At 45.7% G+C, this 17,741-nt stretch overlaps 1 protein-coding gene across 4 annotated transcripts in view; it reads right to left on the bottom strand.

Moving 5' to 3' along the window:
* The window catches only part of LOC114029553 (multiple epidermal growth factor-like domains protein 6), a 381,178-nt gene that overhangs the window by 89,685 nt on the left and 273,752 nt on the right, over window positions 1–17,741 (bottom strand). For all 4 annotated transcript variants that reach the window (XM_027844048.1, XM_027844051.1, XM_027844049.1 and 1 more), the window contains one exon: window positions 9,065–9,187. In XM_027844048.1, coding sequence (XP_027699849.1) covers window positions 9,065–9,187 — 123 coding nt within the window. The remainder of the gene's footprint in view (window positions 1–9,064; window positions 9,188–17,741) is intronic.

Below are 17,741 nucleotides of genomic sequence, written 5' to 3'. Positions count from 1 at the left end.
CCCAAACTCTACCTGAAGACCCCCTACGAGGGGGAACCCACTACCACCTGAGGCACCTAGGGGCAGCTAGGTGGCGCCATCGTGCATAAAATGCTGGGCCTGGAGTCAGAAAGACTCATCTTCATGAGTTCAAACCCAGCCTCAGATATTTATTAGCTCTGTAACCCTGGGCAAGTCATTTAACTCTGTTTGCCTCAGTGTTCTCATCTGTAAAATGAACCGGAGAAGGAAATGGCAAACCACTCCAATATCTTTGCCAAAAAAAACCCAGATGGGGTCAGGAAGAGTAGGACATAACTGAAACAACTAAACAACAATTTGTTACAAAACATTGCTTTATGATCTCAGACACTTGACACTTAACTAGCTGTGTGACTCTGGGCAAGTCACTTAACCCCTATTGCCTCACCAAAAAAACAAACAAACAGAAAAACTCAAAAAACATTTCTTTACATCAAGATGAAATCTAGTCTTTGAGACTTCCACACATTGCCCTCCCCTAGTTCTGTCCCCCTGGACCCAAGAAGTACAAGTATAATCCCTCCTCCACCAGGCAACCCTTTAAATACTTAAAGGCAGCTGTCATACTCATCTCCAAGCTCCTTCCATCCATCCATGGTTAGCTGGGTCTCAAGGCTCTTCACTATTCTGTTCCCATCTTGTGGACACTTTCCTATTTATCTACGCCCCTCCTAAACTGTAGCAGTCAGAACTGGACACAAAACTCCATCTGTGGCCTGCGCAGGGCAGATTACACTAGGATGCTCGCTTTCCCGCTTCTTAGCTTTACAATGAAAAGAAGGCTGAATTTGGAGTCCAAGGACCCTGGTTCAAACCTGGCTAAACCACTTATTATCCATGAGACCTTGGACAAGTCACTTGACTTTTTAAAATTTTAATTGCTCAAACATCCGAACGGTAATGTTTCAGCCCTGTAGTCTCATTCTAAGTTATTTTTTCCTATGAACTACTTTCAAACAAAATATTTAATTTTTTTTAGTTGAGTCTCAGTTTTCTCATCTAGCAAGGAAGTGAATTAGACTAGAGTCAATGTTTCTAGAAGTTTGCAGTTCATTAAAACTCTCTGATCTTTTTTTTTGTACGAGCTTCTGTATAGCCACATTTCTCCCGTATTGCACTTGTGTAATAGATTTTTTTTAATTCAGTGGTAAGGCTTCGCCTTTAAACTTTCTGAATTTCATGCTCTTAGATTTTTGCATCCTACCCCTGTCATCCACTGCATCTGCTAACTCTCCCAGCTTTGTGTAGCTACAAATTTGATAAGCATTCAACCTGTGGCTTTATCTAAGTCGTTGATAATGATGGTGATAATAATAATAACAATTATTATAATTGTTTTTGCTAATAACAATTGCTAATAACAATAATTATCATAGCTGTCATTTACATTGAGTTTAAAGGTTTGCAAAGAACTTTAGACAGTGCCTGGCATACGGTCAGTGTTTAATAAATGCTTCTTGACTGACTGATCTCCTTTAAGCTCAAGACAGCTCTAGGGGCAGCTAGGTGGCGCAGTGAATAGAGTACTGGCCCTGGGGTGAGGAGGACCTGAGTTCAAATCTAGCCTCAGACACATATCACTCACTAGCTGTGTGACTCTGGACAAGTCACTTAACCCCAATTGCCTCACCAAAAAAACAAGACAGCTCTGGGAGGCAGGTACTATCAGCATCATTATTATTAGCACCCCCATTTTACAGATTAGGAGGTTGAGGCATAGAGGTGAAGTGATTTCCCAAAGTCACAAGGCTATGGAAGGACAGGCTGGAGGTAAGATTTGAAGTTAGTTTTGACTCCTAATCTAGCATCCTATCTACTAAGATGTATCCTGGGATCGGTCAAAATCCATTAGGGCTTTGAAGCCTGTAACTGAAGCCCAGGCTCAACCTGGGATGGGAGCTAAGGGTCAGTCTCAGGCCAGGATTAGGGCTCAGTCTGTGATTATAGTCAGAGGGCAGTCTGTGGTCAGGGTCAATAGCTCATCTCTGGCAGGAGCTAGAGGTCAATGTGGAGTTGGAGTTCAATGCTTGACTGTGGTCAGGGGCCACTCAGTCTGGGATTCACTCAGGCTACAATCCGAGCACAGACACAGACCTGAGCTTTTCCCCCTGGCTCTTTAGCCGGTCCAGATAAGATACAAACCTGTGACCCTGGTCTGATTAACGCTGTGCTCTATCCCACTGAGCTCCTTGGCAGGCGGCCTGTAAGGGCTCTGGGCCTTGGCTCAGGCCAGCCTCGCAGCCACTCTCTTTCCATCAGTGATCTGGTCCCTTCCCAAGTTCAGTTTATCTGCCGTGACCATAGCACTCACTAAGAGAGCCCTTGGGGCAGATATTACCCCAGCCTTTCCATCTCTGCTTTGAGAGTGCTGCCAAGCTTGAACTGCAGAGCCACAGGGAAGAGAAGGAAATGTTAAGAGAGTTACGAGTGAGCAGAAAGGCCAGTAAGAGCTGCAGACTCTGGAGCCTGCATGCAAAGGGCCCATTCACGGACAATCATTCATGTGAACCCAGGACAATTCCCCCAAACATACTGATTTATAGCTAGGTCTGATTTAAGGCTCTGGAGGATCAACTCCCCTTTTCCTCACCCCTGCCTGATAGAGGGATGGATGCTGGGGAAGCTGTCTTTCTTCAGAGGCATCTGCAAAGTTTGCCTTCCTTGCCCTATGCTAACTTTCCTCCCCCTCTCCCTGATCCTAGCAGGGGTTACTGAATTTCACTAGATCGGTGACCACCACCATCACTACCCCCTCTGCCAGCCCCAAGGAGCACCCGCATCTTAATTGAGAAATGTATGCAGAACCCAGAGAAATGGAATCTCGGGCGTAGCTGGTAAGGGGTGGATATTAGAGGGCAAAGACCTTCCAGGGGTTCCTCAGATTATGCCAGCCTGTGTGGCAGGCTGGCCCTGAGCTAGGGGAAGGAGGGAAAGGTGAGAATAGCAAACAGGTCAAACAGCAAAGGTTACACCCTTCTTCTTCTCCCATGCCAGCAGCAGGCACCAACACAGTTCTTCTCCTCCTCTTCCTGCCCTGAAGGCACAAAGAAAGTCAAGAAGGGAAGAATGCACATCTGGTTCTCTAAGAGGTATAACTGAGCCAGCTGGGCTTTTCTTTCCGTCTTCTCCCCTTATTATCTTCTCTCTCCTCCATGGCTGCATGTTTCTCCTCTCCTCTTCTGTCTCTCTTTCCTCCCCCCTCTCTCCTGTCTGTCTCTTTATTTCTCTCTCCCCGCTCTCCTCTCTTCCTTCTTCTTCTTCTTCTTCTTCTTCTCTCTCCTTTCTTCCTCTCCATCTCCTCTCTATCTCTTTATCACTCTCTCCCCTCTCCTCTTTCTCTTCTTCTTTCTCTCACTCCCCTTTCTTCCCCACTTCTCCTCTCTGTCTCTGTCTCTTTATCTCTCTCCCCTCTCTCTTCTCTTTCTTTCTCTTCTTCCTCTCTCTCTCCTCCTTCCATCTCTGTCCCTCCTTCTCCTATCCTCTCTCCCTCTATATCTGTCTCCCCTCTCTCTTCCCCTCTCTTCCTTCTCTCCTTTTCCTTTTTCTTCCTCTCTCCCCCTCTCTTCTCTCTTTCCCCTCCTTTGCCTTTTCTCTCTCCTCTTACTTCTCACATTCCCTATCACACTAAAGGACGTGTGTGTCCGTGTATATGTGCACATGTATGTAGTATACATAATTTCACCCACTCCTGAGATTACTCATACCTTCTTTCTAATTCCACCCTCAATGGCAAGCCAATGACCTTCAGGGTCACTCTTAGCAATGGCTGCAGGTTTTAGTTTTCATCTGTTGCCCCTTCCCTCACCTCCACCCTGACCCATAGCATGGACTTCAGGGCTTGTTCCCCAGCTTGAAGGACCAGGCTGAGCCAAGCCCCTACCCTTCCCCTCCTCCATCTTCTCCTTGGCCCCCTGCTGTCTTTCCATTTCCAACTCTCCTCTGGCTGGTCCAAAAACATCCCATTAATCCCTGGCTGAGAAGGTACCCTAATAGGGAGTACCAAAAGCACCAAGCTTTTTGACACATGGTTAATTGGGTAAGATTAGCAGGGAAAATGAAGATGTTCCAGTGGGGAAGGGAGTTGGCTCCAAGCACAAGACATCAATTACATAGTATTGGCCAAGAAGTAGGCAGTCTGGAGCCACTGAGGCACACGGTTTGAGAACTGTGAGCTCCCAGATAGTAGGAACCACCTTAATCATCTATGTATCCCCAGAGTCCTAGCCACAAGGCCCTGCACATGATCAGTGAACAATAAATATGTGTTGAATAAATGAATGAATGAGTTCTAACCACAGCCATCCTATTACATTCTGGATTTGCCACAATGCGGACATCCTCAAATCTCAGAGCTGGAAGAGGCCTCAGAGGACCTCTTACCCAATCCAGACCCCAAGAATTCCTTCTAATACAATCCAATCTAATAAACATTTATTAAGCACCTACTATGTGCCAAGCACTGTGCTAAGAACTGGGGACACAATAAAAATATATATAGCATATTTATATTATACTTAGCAAGTGTTCATCTAGCCTGTGCTCTGAGACCTCTCCCTTCCAGCCCTCCTTTGTGCAATGAAAAGAAGCCCCTCCCTCCCTCCCAAGGCAGCCCAGGCCACCTTGGGGCAACTCTAATTGTCAGGAAGCTTGTGAAGTCTTCAAAATTGGCCTTTCTGCCACCACTCTGGATTCTTGCCCTCTAGACCCAAACAGAACTCTGAATGTAATCCCTCTTCCACGTGGACAGCCTTTCAAATTCTTGAAGACAACTCTCGTGTTCTCTCAGTCATCTTGTCTCCAGGCTAAACAACTTCTGTTCCTTCTATTGGTCACTGTAAAGCATGAACTCAATCAGGACCCTTCACGCATAAGAATTACCTTTCTCTGGATACTGCCCAGTTTACCGATGTCCTACTTAAACTGGGGTACCCAGAAATGAACACAATACTCCTAATGTGGTCTGAGCAGGGTGGAGCACAGAGGGAATATCACCTCTTTGGCTCTGCCTCTCTTCAAGAAGCTTCAGATCACATTAACACACTAATGATTCATAATGACGGTTTTTGGTCTACTACAGTGCTGAGATCATTTTCAGAGGAGCTGTTTTCCAGTCAGACCTTTCCCTCCCCACCCTAAGCCTGCCATCTTGTATTTGTAAAGTTGACTTTTTGAATCTAAGTGTGAGAATTTACTTTTATTCCCACTGGATTTCATCTTTTTGGGTTCAGCCCAATACTCCAGCCCATTCAAGATCATTTTGGATCCTGATTCTGTCATCTAGTGTCTTGGTTGTCTCTCTCAGCTCTGTGTCATCCACAAATTGGATGAGGCTGCCATCAATGTCTTTATCCAGGAATTTCACTCTGTCTGTTCATGGACTTCTCAGTCCAGAAGCACCCTTCTCCCCTGTGGCCTCTTCTTCTGATTTGTTGATTCCTTCCATTTTAAGAAGGACATCCAAGTTATATATTCCTCTCCAGACTCTCTGGACTTTTATTACCATGACCCTGCCCACATACTCCCTCCCCTCACCCCATCTTTTTTCAGCTTCCTTTTCTGTGTTTTCTTCAATCAATAGAATATGAACTCCTTGAGGACAGGCACTGTCTTTCTTTTTTACTTGTATTTGTATTCCCAGGGCTTAGCATAGCTCCCGACCCATAGTAAGCGTTTAATAAATGCGTCCTGACAGGCTCACTTTATCCAAGTTATTGATAAACATGTTATATAGCACAGGACTACGCAGAGATCCCTAGGGACCACTGGAGACCTCCTGCCCACCTGCCATCAAGTCATTAAAGACTACTTGGGTTCTCCAGGGTTGTTGTAAGATTTAAATAAGTTAATATAAATAGTGTTTTGAAAGTGCTGCTGCTGCTGCTGCTGCTACTACTACTACTACTACTACTGCTATTGCTTCTACTATGATTACTATTACTACTGCTGCTGCTATTACTACTACTACTACTACTGCTGCTGCTGCTACTACTACATCTACTACTATTACTTTTACTACTGTTGCTACTACCACTATTACTACTACTACTACTACTACTATTAAAACTGCTGCTGCTGCTACTACTACTGTTACTATTACTACTACTACTACTGCTGCTGCTGCTATTGCTACTACTACTACTACTATTACCATTACTCCTGCTACTACTGCTGCAGCTACTACTACTGCTATTCCTACTACTACACCACCATGACATATTGGGTAGAAAGGTGGCCTCAGAGGCAGAAAGGCCTGTATTCAAATCCTGCCCCTGATACATACTGGCTATGTGACCCTGGGCATGTCCCTTAGCTTCTCAGCTCTCTAAGAAACTCTCTAAGACTACAAATTACAGAGAAAGTGTTTGCCTACATTGAGGGAGCTTCCTCACTCAGAGTTCCTTATACCAAGCGAAACAGAAGTCTAGTCCAAAAGACAAAATTATCATTATCCAACCAGGACCTCCCAGCCTTCGCTGGACAGAAGGAGACACAGAATCTGGAGCTTTCACAAGCTCATTTTCTGGCCTGGATCTTGGTCATGAGGCTTGTTGGTGGCAGCTTCCCATCATACCTGGAAGGTATCAGGTAGAAACAAGTAAGTGTGCCCCTCTGCCCTGGGCCAGAGTTAAAAGTCTATTAATTATCCCAAAATAAGTGCTAAGAATTGGCAATGCAGGAACCAAACTGGCAAAGCCACCCCTCACCCCATCTTCTGTAAGAGGTCTTTCTTGGCCCTCCTTAACCTTAGTGCCTTCGCTCTGAGCATGCCTCCAATTCATCCTGTCTATATCATGTTTGTATATAGAGTTCAATATGATATAAGGAGAAACTTTCCAACAATAAGGGTTACATGTAAATAGCCTGGGATGTCTTGGGATGTAGTAGGATCCCCATCTCTGTAGGTCTTGAGTCAAAGATCATAGATGCAGAGCTGAGAGGGACCTTTGAGGTTACCTAGATTTTACACATGAAGAAACTGAGGTAAAAGAGAGGGAAACAGATTGTCCAAGGCCCTAAAGGTATTAAGTAACAGAGAATCCAGGACTCCTGCCGCCGCCTTGAGACTACTTGTCTGAAATGTTGTAAAGTAGTGGGGAATCAATGTTTAGCTATCTGGACCAGATGCTTCTGTAATTCTATGAATAGAAACGTGAGCTGTTGTTGCTATAAAGAGAGTGTTGAGTTTGGAGCCAGAGAGATGGGTTCAAATCCCATATCTGACCCATTAGCTTTGTGACAATAGGCAAGTCATTCTCTGAGCCTCAATTTCCATAACTGTAAAATGGGGATAAAAATAGCACCTGTCACACATGACTGTTGAGATGATCAAATGAAATACAACATAAGTAAAGTGCTTTGGAAACCATAAATCCCTTGAAAATTCTAGCTATTACGTCGTATTCATTCTCATTCTTTCTCTCTCCTCTCTTCCTCATTCTCTTTCCCCTCTCTCTTCCTCTGTCTGTCTCTCTCTTTCCTCATTCTCTTTTCCTCATTGTCTCTTTCCCCCCTCTCTCTTCCTCTTCCTCTCTGTCTCTCCTCTCTCTCTTCCTCATTCTCTCTTTCCCCCCCTCTCTTCCTCTGTCTCTCTCTCTCCTCATTCTCTTCCCCTCATTGTCTCTTTCCCCTCTCTTTCTTCCTCTTCCTCTCTCTCTCTCCCTCTCTCTCTCTCTTCTCTCTCTTCCTAATTCTCTCTTTCTCCTCTCTCTCTCTTCCTCTGTCTCTCTGCCTCTGTCTCTCTCTCCCCTCTGATTTACTCATTCGTCACCTCAGGCTTTGGGATCCCTGAAATCCAGTGAACAAAAGCCAGGTGGGCCTAAATCTTGAGTCAATCAGTCCAGTCTTCATCGATGGACTGAGAGCCTTAGTGCTAGGTGCTATGGGGAAGACGAGAAGAAGACCGTACCATCTCTGCCCTCTGGGAGCTTACAGTGTAGTTGGAGAGATAGAAAGAAAGGATTTCCCCAAATTCTTACTAAGAAATCATAAAAATGATCCAAACAAGTACCAGATCAGTTGCCAAGTGTGCCCAGAGGCAGAAGGGGGCTGGGCGGGGTGAGGACCTGCTGATGGATTGTGTTGGGCCTCAATGCCCATCCCTTCGGGAGCTTGGGCTCTGCCAACTTTCCTTGTCTCTCCACCCTGCCCCACCCAAGCTAGACCTACCATTAATTCTTCAGGGATCTGTATGTGGAAGAGGGGCTGCCGGGCCTATTATCTTCCCCTCCTAGCGCAAAAACAAAATAAAAACCAAACTAGGCCTGCCTGAAGAAAGAGCTAGCTTCCAAAAAGAAGGAGATGGTCTTGCTGGCTGCCCTCCCCTGGTCAGACCTCATCAGACCTTGCTCAGCTCTAGGTTCCACCATTTAGGAAGGCTATTAACAAAGTGGAGAGGGTCCAGGGGAGGGCAACCGGAATGGTGAAAGGCCTTGGGGTCATGTCATACAATGATCCATTAAAGGAACCGGGGGTGATTAGCCTGGGGAAGAGAAGACTGGGGTGGGGGGGCTGGTGGAGAACCTGATAGATGTACTTGAGTACCTGAAGGGGGATCATATGGAAGAGGAAGTTAGAACTAGCAGCAAGAGGGTGAAAGCTACAAAGAGGCAGGTGTAGACTTGATATAAAGAAAAACTTCCTAACCCTCTTAGAATTGCCCACAAAGGGATGGATGGGAGTATGGATAGGAGTAGGCTCCCCTTCACTGAATGTCTTTGAGCAAAGATGGGGGCAGAGAGTGTAGAGTGCTGGACCTGGACTAGGGAAGATCTGGGTTCAAATCCTGCTTCTGATGCCACCAGGCGAAGAGGACGGCGCTGGGAAGTAGGCCTGTAAGTGACTCCAGTCTCAACGTGCCTATGGAACAACCGTTACCCGCAACAGCCATCTCCACACACCGCCTCCAGGAGGAGGGCCTTGGCACAGGGCCCGGGAAGGAAACCTGCTTTGGGACCTGAGCCCAGCTCCCCTGAGGCCTAGAGGGTGGTTCAGCCACATGGAGGGAGGGGATAGAGAAGAGGGGAAAGAGGTGCCTTCTGCTCACCAATACAGGTCCTGCCATCGGTATGGAGCCTGAAGCCAGTCTGGCATTCGCAGTAGTAAGAGCCTGGAGTATTCACACATCTGTGCTGGCAGCCCCCATTGTGAACCTGGCACTCGTCGGCACCTGAAAAGAACGGAGGAAGAAAGAATGAAGAAAGGAGGCTGAACAAGAAGGCAGACTGGAAGGAGCTGACCTCGCCCCGTCCCCAGCCCCCGAGTCTTGCTGCCTAACACATCCAGAGCAGCCAGGACGGCCCCAGGACGGCAGCCATCTCCCACCTTTCACCGTCCCTCCCTGCGCCAGTCTCCTTCTCGGGCATCCCCCCTGCGCCAGGCCTGATCCTGCCTTTTCTGTTTCCTTCCCCACCCAAGCTTATTCATCCTCTCCTATTCATAACTGACATTTTTATAGTTCCTTAAAGCTGGCCAAGCCCTGTGCATCTTGCTTGAGCCTCACGACAACCCCGTGAGGCAGGTATTTCAGGTATTGTTATCCCTGTTTCATCAACGAGTAAAGGCAGCATGCTACGGTGAGGGTTTTGGAGCCGGAGGACCTGAGTTTGAATTCTGCCTCTACCACTTACAGACTGTGTGACCTTAGACAAATTACTTCAAGTCTCTGGACCTCAGTTATCTCTTCTGTAAAATTAAGGGCTCAGACTAGCCCCTTTCTACTTTAATTCTGTAGTCCTGTTATCTGTAAGACATCATATTAGCAGATAAATGTACTGGCAGATGCAAAGCCAAGTCCAACAGCAAGCATTTAGGAAGCACCTACCATGTGCCAGGCTGTGTGCTGGGGATAGAAAGAAAAACAAAAATACCATAAAGAACTTACAACCTAGTGGAGAAGTCAACACAGAAATAAATGGGAACAAATTGGAGGCAGAGCGGGTGGCTAGGTGGCACCAGGAGAGCTAGATAGCGCAGCGGATAGAGTGCGGGGCCCGGAGTCAGGAAGACCTAGATTTAAATCTAGCCTCAGACATTTACTAGTTGGGTGACCCTGGAAAAGTCACTTAACCCTGTTGGCCTCAGTTTTCTCATCTGTAAAATGAGCTGGAGAAGGAAATGGTAAACCACTACCGTAGTATCTTTGCCAAGAAAACCCCAAATGGGGTCACTGTACCACTAGGCTGCTGGAACATGTAGTACAAGTATACACATGTGTGTATACTATACACACACACACACACACATATATATATATACACATATACATATATATAAATATAAATATAAAATGAAGCATGCCTATTTTACAAATTTAAGTCTAAAGGAAGTGAAATGACTTGTTCATGGTCACCTCCCCATGTATATGTATATTACACACTTATGTGTGTAAATATGCATACACATATACATTTATTGTTCAGTTGCTTTTTTTTTTTTAGTCATGTCTGGCTCTCCATGATCCCATTTGGTGTTTTCTTGGCAAAGATACTGGAGTGGTTTGCTATTTCCTTCTCCAGTTCATTTTACAGAGGAAGAAACTGAAGCAAACAGGGTGAAGTGACTTTCCCAGGGTCACCCAGCTAGTAAGTATCTGAGGCCAGATTTGAACTTGGGAAGATGAGTCTTCCTGACTCTAGGCCCATCGCTCTATGCACCGCAACATCTAGCTGCCCAAGTCATACTACAAGTTCCAAATAGGTTATAAAATAGATTGCAGTGGAAATGGAAAGAGTACTAATTCTGGAAATAGAGGTCCTGGGTTCAAATCTTGGCTCTATCTCTTAAAATTATCAAAGTCATTTAACTAATAGGCTTCAATTTCCTCACCTATAAAATGGGAGGGGGTGTCTCTGATCCTATGTTCATTAGATCATAAAGTAAATAAATATATTAAAATAAAATAAATATATATTGAATTAAATATAAATATCTTACTAAAATAATATGGTTGATTATAGGGGTTGAACCTGTGACTTCACTGGCATAGTGAACTTTCAGGTAATGAAACTCCCCCTAGCAATGCCAGTGGCCAACATTTGTGTAACTTACAGTCGTAGAGAAGTGTGTGGAGGACCAAGAAATCAAGGGACTTTCTCAGGGTTTCAAAGAGCTGGGATTCAACCCCAGGTCCTATCGCTCCAGATTCAGTCCATGGTACCTCAGTGACTCCTAACACAAAAAGGATAAACCAAACTCATTTCATCCTTACAAGGAATAGCCACCCTGATTCTAGAAGAATTAAGAAAACCTTCAGAGAACTCTGCTAGGGATGAGGGGAGATGGAGTGTAGATAAAGGAGTTGTAGACAAAGGAGCTGTTTAAACTCATGCACACACACACAACTTAAGAGGAAGAAACCAAAAAAGGAAGAAAAGTATGTCGAGGTGTTGGCAGGTAAGTATAATCCCAGTCCTTGAGCAGGTGCCCATTGGCAACCAAGACTCTAAGATTAGGAGGTTTTCCCACCAGACACTTGAGAAACATTAACTGTCACAGACCTAGGGATATCAGATGATGATTCTGGTAACAGGGAACACAACAGGACCACTCAGTGGAAAAGGCAGATTATGGAGGACTGAAGTTTGAATTCTGGCTCTAATATTCATTTACTACCTGTTAGTCAATAAACATTTATTAAGCACCTACTATGTGCCAGGTACCGTGTTAAAAGGATGGGGATACAAAGGAAGGCAAAAGACAGTCCCTGCCCTCAAGGAGCTCACAGTCTAACGGAGGAGACGATATGCAAATAATTATGTGTGTACAGGATCTACACAGGATAAGTGGAAGAGAACCCACAGAGGGAAGGCAGTCAGTCAGTCAATAAGGTGGTAGCGTTAAGAGGGATTGGGAAAGGCGTCTTAATGAAAGTGGAATTTTAGCTGGGGCTTGAAGAAAGCTGGGAAAGCCAATAGGAGGAGATGAGAAGGGACAGTGTGTCGCTTTTGCTATTATTGTTGTTTGTCCTTTGCTATCAAAGAGGACCAAAGACGTTGTGGGGTGATGTCGACTGGCATGTGAATAGGACTGAAGTGAGGCAGAGAGCTGCACAAAGTCATCAGCCTCGCTCTCTCTTCCAGAGTCATTGACATCCGGCGGCAGGCAAAAGTCAAGATGATTGGCAGTGGCCCAGGATGCAGTTGATGACCTTGGTGTCTTTGATGTGTGACCAAGCTCTCAGCACTCCACAGCACCTGATTCAGCCACCTTCGTGGCCGTTGGAACAAATTGTTCTCATCTGCCCCTTCCTGTGGGGAAAATCTTCACATGCTTGGAGGTAGAAATCCCCCTAACTTATCAATGGGCTTGGTTTAGCCCATCTGCCAGGATGGTTTTACCAAGGGGCGGCCACTACAGTGGCATGCTACACCTTCTTGGAGCCACAGGTGAGAGTTGTATGAAGGTGGACACCAAGAGTGGACGAGGAGCCCTGGAAAGGACTTGACAAGCCCTCCTACCAGAGGAGCTAATCCTTCTGAACACCCCATACACCCCAGTCACACATCTAGGAAGTGTCTGCAGCAGGTTTCAAACCGAGCACTTCCCTGACTTCCAATCCAATGCCAATCCACGATGCCAAGAAAAACCATTCCTGCCATCAAGATCACTTTCTTCTACTGGAGGGAAACTTCTAAGGATGAGTAGAAAGGTCTGGATAAATTGGCCACCTGATCAGTCACTAGTCTGAGGGAGGGGGGGAGGAGAGAGGGGACAGGGGAGAGTGGAGGGGGCAGAAGTGAGGAAGGGAACTCTAGAGAAGCAGGGAGTAGGGACCTCTGGGAGGAAAAGCAGTGTGCCCCTAATCTGCTCTTCAAAGAGCGGAGCCAGGGCACCTAACCCAACTGGCAGGGTTTGGAATGCATCTGTATTACCTGCCCCTCCCATCTGAAATCTATCACCTCCTTTTCCAGTCGATGAATTCCTCTGTGCCTCCTCCCCCAAGCAAAGCAAAACCCAAGAAAGCCCAGAAGGAAAGGAAAAGAGGTAAAAGGAGAAAACCAAATTCAAGGTGAAAGACACATGAGACCACGTTCAGAACAGCTTCAGAAGCGATGACAGATTACTCAGAGAGAGGGGAGGCAGGGAGTGGTGCTGGAGACCTCCCCCCCAAAGTGGACAAATCTGCAAAAGAATGGATTCTGCAGAAGTAGGAATGGGCACAGTCTCCTCTTTCTTCTACTCACCCCTAGCTCTGCCCAGATTATGATCTGACAAGACCGTGTTAGAGGAAGACACTGGAGAGACCACTGGATTTAGAGGTTGAGGCCCTGGGTTCAAATCTCAGTTCTGATATTTTAATACTTGTGTGACTTTGGGCAAATCACATCCCTTCTCTGAGACTCAGTTTCCTCAACTAGGAAATGAGGGGAGTTGGACCAAATGACCCCGAAGGCTTCTTCCAACTCAAAATCTGTGATTCCATGAACACATGCACCCAAGGAATATTTTTCTCTGGGCCTCAGTTTCCTCACCTGAAAAATGAGGGTGTTGGATGAGATGGTCTTTAAGATCCCCTCCTAGCTCCAATTTTATGATCTCTCAGCAGTCCATGACTGAGCCTCCATGGTGGGGCAGCAATCATAGAATCAATCAATCTGACAACAAGCATTTATTAGACGCCTGCTATATTCCAGGCAACATATGAAGTGCTGGAGATACAATTAAGAAACTTACATCACAACGGATGGGGAGGTGGTTGGAGCATCAGCCCTAGAATCAGGAGGACTCGAGTTCAAATTTGACCTCAGACACTAACTAGCTGTGTGACCCTGGGCAAGTCACTTAACCCCAATTCTTCCACAAAAAAAAGTAATGGATAAAGAATCATGGAATTTTTATACCTTAGAGACAATTTAATCCAACCCCCTTCTTGGATAAAGGAGGAAGCTGTGGTCCAGAGAGGTTAAGTTGTGTTCTGATGAAGTCCAAGTATCAACCTCCAGAGACAGTATAACAGTAGTTAAGTCACTGAATATTCTTCTCAAGTTCCGTTAATGCTGCTGAGATTCTCTTGTGTCCATTAACATTTATGAGCTGGAAATCAATGCCTGTCCCAGATGTGACTCACATACTACAGTGAGCGTCTTTCTGCTCCTCCCTTTGGGGAGGCCATAAGCATGAGCCCAAACCTAAGGTATAACTAAATCATTCCTGGGCATCAGGGTTGGGGTACCATGAGTAGCCTTGGCCCACTCTCCATTATAGGAAAAGTACCCCCAGGACTGAACCCAGTTAAGTCTGTGTTCATTGGCTCAGAGCAGCAAAGAGCCCCGGACACCATTCTCACACGGAGCATGGACTGAATTAGCTGAGCTTTCACGTGGGCCCCTAGCTATCTCTTCTGCTTCATGATTCCTTTCCTGAGTAGGTGACTCAATGTCATTCTTGAGCAGACATGCCCAGGCTTGGAGGAGGCCTTGTGAATGAATGCAGGAGGTCAAAGGGTCCTCCAGAGGGCTCTTCATTGGCACTGACTCCAGCAAGGGGAGAAGTCTGTAGCAACTACCCAACCCTCATGGAAAAGGTGATTGCCAAAAAGAGGATTAGCCCAGGCCTGGACTGTTTTAACAGAAGAGTTGACTCAGGAGTTGTTTGGACAATGCAGAAATGAAATGAAATGTAAAATGCTTAATCAGCAGGCCTGCAAACTGCTTTATGTTCTGATGAGGTTTAAGTATCAGCCTCCCAAGAGAATATGATAGTAGCTATGAGTTAAGTTGCTGAATTCTGTATGCTCTGTCTCTTAACATTTATTTCCTCTATGTGTGTGTGTGTGTGTGTAGGAAATAAATACCTGTCCCATATCTGATTCATATTACATAGTGTATCTTTTTATTTCCGCTTTTGGGAAGACCAAGATGTGAGCCACTATCTGTTAGATGTGGGGGATTCATCCAGGATCAAATGTGATAGTATATGCAAATAATTTTAAAGCTCTTTAAATTTTAGCTATTTATTATTAGCTATTAGCTATGATTGAGTGACTTGGCTGAAAGTCACCCAGGTAGTAAGTAGAAAGGGGAAGCTAGGTAGGTCCAGTGGATAGAGTACCAAGCCTGGAGTCAGGAAAACTCATCTTCCCAAGTTCAAATCCAGCCTCAGACACTTAGTAGCTGTGTGACTCTGGGCAAGTCACTTTACCCTGTTTGCCTCAGTTTCCTCCTCCGTAAAATGAGCTGGAGAAGGAAATGGCAAACCACCCCAGTATCTCTGCCCAGAAAACCCCAAAAGGGATCACAAAGAGGTGGACGCAACAGAAATGACTGGACAAGAAGAAGAAGAAGTTAAGTAGAAAAGGCAGACTTTAAATTCATATCCTCAACCTGGTGTTTTCTACTATACCAGCATTTCTCATGCTTTTTGGTCTCAGGATCCCTTCACACTCCTAAAAATTATTTAGGACCTTCCCCTAAGAGCTTTTGTTCATGTAGGTCATATTTATTGACATTTACCATCTGAGAAATTAAAATATTTTGGTATTATTATGAAGATAGCTTTGACCTTGCAGACCCCATGAAAGGGTCTCGGGAACACCCAAGTCCAAAGACCACACTCTGAGGACTGCTGGTCAGGATCCCACTGTCTCACTAAGAACGCTACCTGTATGCCTGAAGTGATTGCCTTTCCCCCTCTTTGCCTGGTGAATTCCTACTCCTCCTTAGAAACTCAGCTTCAGAGACCTTTGCTGCCCCCTCCTTACCCCCACCTTGGTAGTGATTCTTTTCTGACCTCCCATAACACTTCATCTTTCCCTCTTGAACGTATTTATCCTGTGATACTGTATATTCTAGCTATCTCTGTTTGTATCTCTCATTCCCCCTCCCAGACCGTAGGCTCTGCAAAGCAATTTATCTTATCTAAGCGTTGTGTCTTCCTCAGGTCTAGCAGAGTAAAGAGATTCATTGATGTTTCTCGAGTGTCTGAGTGAATGGAAGGGAGGCTGGTCACCTATAGTAGATGGTAAGATACCCAAGTTACACCTGGACCCAGCATCCCTGGGGAGCCAGGGATTAGGCTCAGACTCTCCCACGCCGGGCTGACTTACTTAGTGGGATATGGACCTGCTCCGTTGGAATGTGGACCCGAAAAGAACGTCCCCAGGAAAGCAGAGGAATCCCACTCAGCCAACGTCAACATCTCCATCATCCCCATTATGGCTGGCAGCTGTTTGCAGCTTGGAAAAGCCTAATTCTAATGTGGAATCCAGACTCTTTTAGGATTATAGATCCAGAGCTGTGACAGACCTCAGAGGTTACTGAGTCTTTACCCTCCCCCTCCTTTTACAGATGAAGAAACTGAGGCCTAGACAAGTTAAAAATTAAACTTCCTCACCAGCTGCAACCAAGTCTCCAAGGCCAGGAAGAGCTCCTGGTGGTAGAAACCAAGCTAAGGACAGATCAGATCATGAAAAGAAACTCCTGCTAACCCTTCCTCCCACCACCCAGCCCCCCTTCTTCAGCACAGCCCCTTCTCCTCCCCACTGTAGTAACCTGGAGAATTTCCCTGGAGCAGAAAATGTCATCGAGCTACCAATCAAGTACAGGACCACACATTCACCTGCTGGTACTACTGAGACAGATTCACGGAACCTCAGGGTTTGGAAGGGACCACCAAGGCCCTAGTCCAACTCCTTGTCCCACTTCCCTATTTTCTGGATGAAAAATCTGAGTCCTATGGAGGTAAAATGACTTGCCCAAGGTCACACAGACAGTAAATGTTGGAGGTGAGATATGAACTCAGGTCTTCTGACCCCAGAGTTATCATTCTTTCCACTGGACCATGCAGCATCCTATGGTTCATTGGTCTGTGATGAATACATCATAGTTACACTCCCCCCCCAAAAAATTAAGTTGGTTGTCGGGGCCACCGATCCTAAAAATAAGTGAAAAGAGCTCTATATTTACAGTAAAAAGACCTGTAATCAAATCTTACCTCTGCTCCCTGCATGACCTTCAGAAACACCCTCTCTGGCATTGAGCTAAATAACCTCAGAGGCCTCTTTTTGGCCTAAATCTATGACCCTGTTGTTCCATGACTCTCTTTCTCCTAGCATTCTCTTTACGATTTCAGGCATAATCAAAGACATTAGTTGGGAGGGAGATGGAACTTGTCCCAACACCAACTGCATGAATTTCCAGTAAAATGAAGAAGTGGGGGATCTGTGAACCTTCCCCATGGACTCTTTCCCTTTAGCCCAAATGCTACATCCTATGTGAAGCCTTTCCTCATCTGCTTCTCTCTTTCCTCCAATGATCTTAGTCCCGTCCCTCTCTAAACTCATACATGCATTTATTACAGAATCTAATTCAATTCCACAAGCATTTATTAAAGGGCTTATTTCATGTGAAGTTGGTATAATGGAGAGGACAAAGAGCTGAGTCTTAGGAAGACCTAGGTCAATGGCCCACCAGCGCCACGTACAGGCTGTGTGACCTTAGCCAAGTCATTTAGCCTCCAAGTACCCTAGACAACTCCAGCAGTTGCAAGGATTTTCCTATAAGCAATGAAATTTCAGGCCCATACAAAACACTGTTCTGGACTGTGGGGGGATACAGAGACAAAAAGGCCTGCCCCAAGGATCTTGGATTCTACTGGGGAGTTCGACCACGTTAGAAGAATCAGACAAGGCTTTCCAAGGGAAGTGATGCCTTAGAAAAACCTTAAAGAGAGCAATGTTTCCAAGAGGCCGAGATGAAGAAAGTACACATTCCAAGCATGGAGGA

This window comes from Vombatus ursinus, unplaced genomic scaffold (assembly GCF_900497805.2).
Source record: "Vombatus ursinus unplaced genomic scaffold, bare-nosed wombat genome assembly UNPS02014932.1, whole genome shotgun sequence".
NCBI classification, from domain to species: Eukaryota; Metazoa; Chordata; class Mammalia; order Diprotodontia; family Vombatidae; genus Vombatus; species Vombatus ursinus.
The sequence above is the reverse complement of the archived record's forward strand: the minus strand, read 5'-3'. Positions and strand labels throughout refer to the sequence as shown.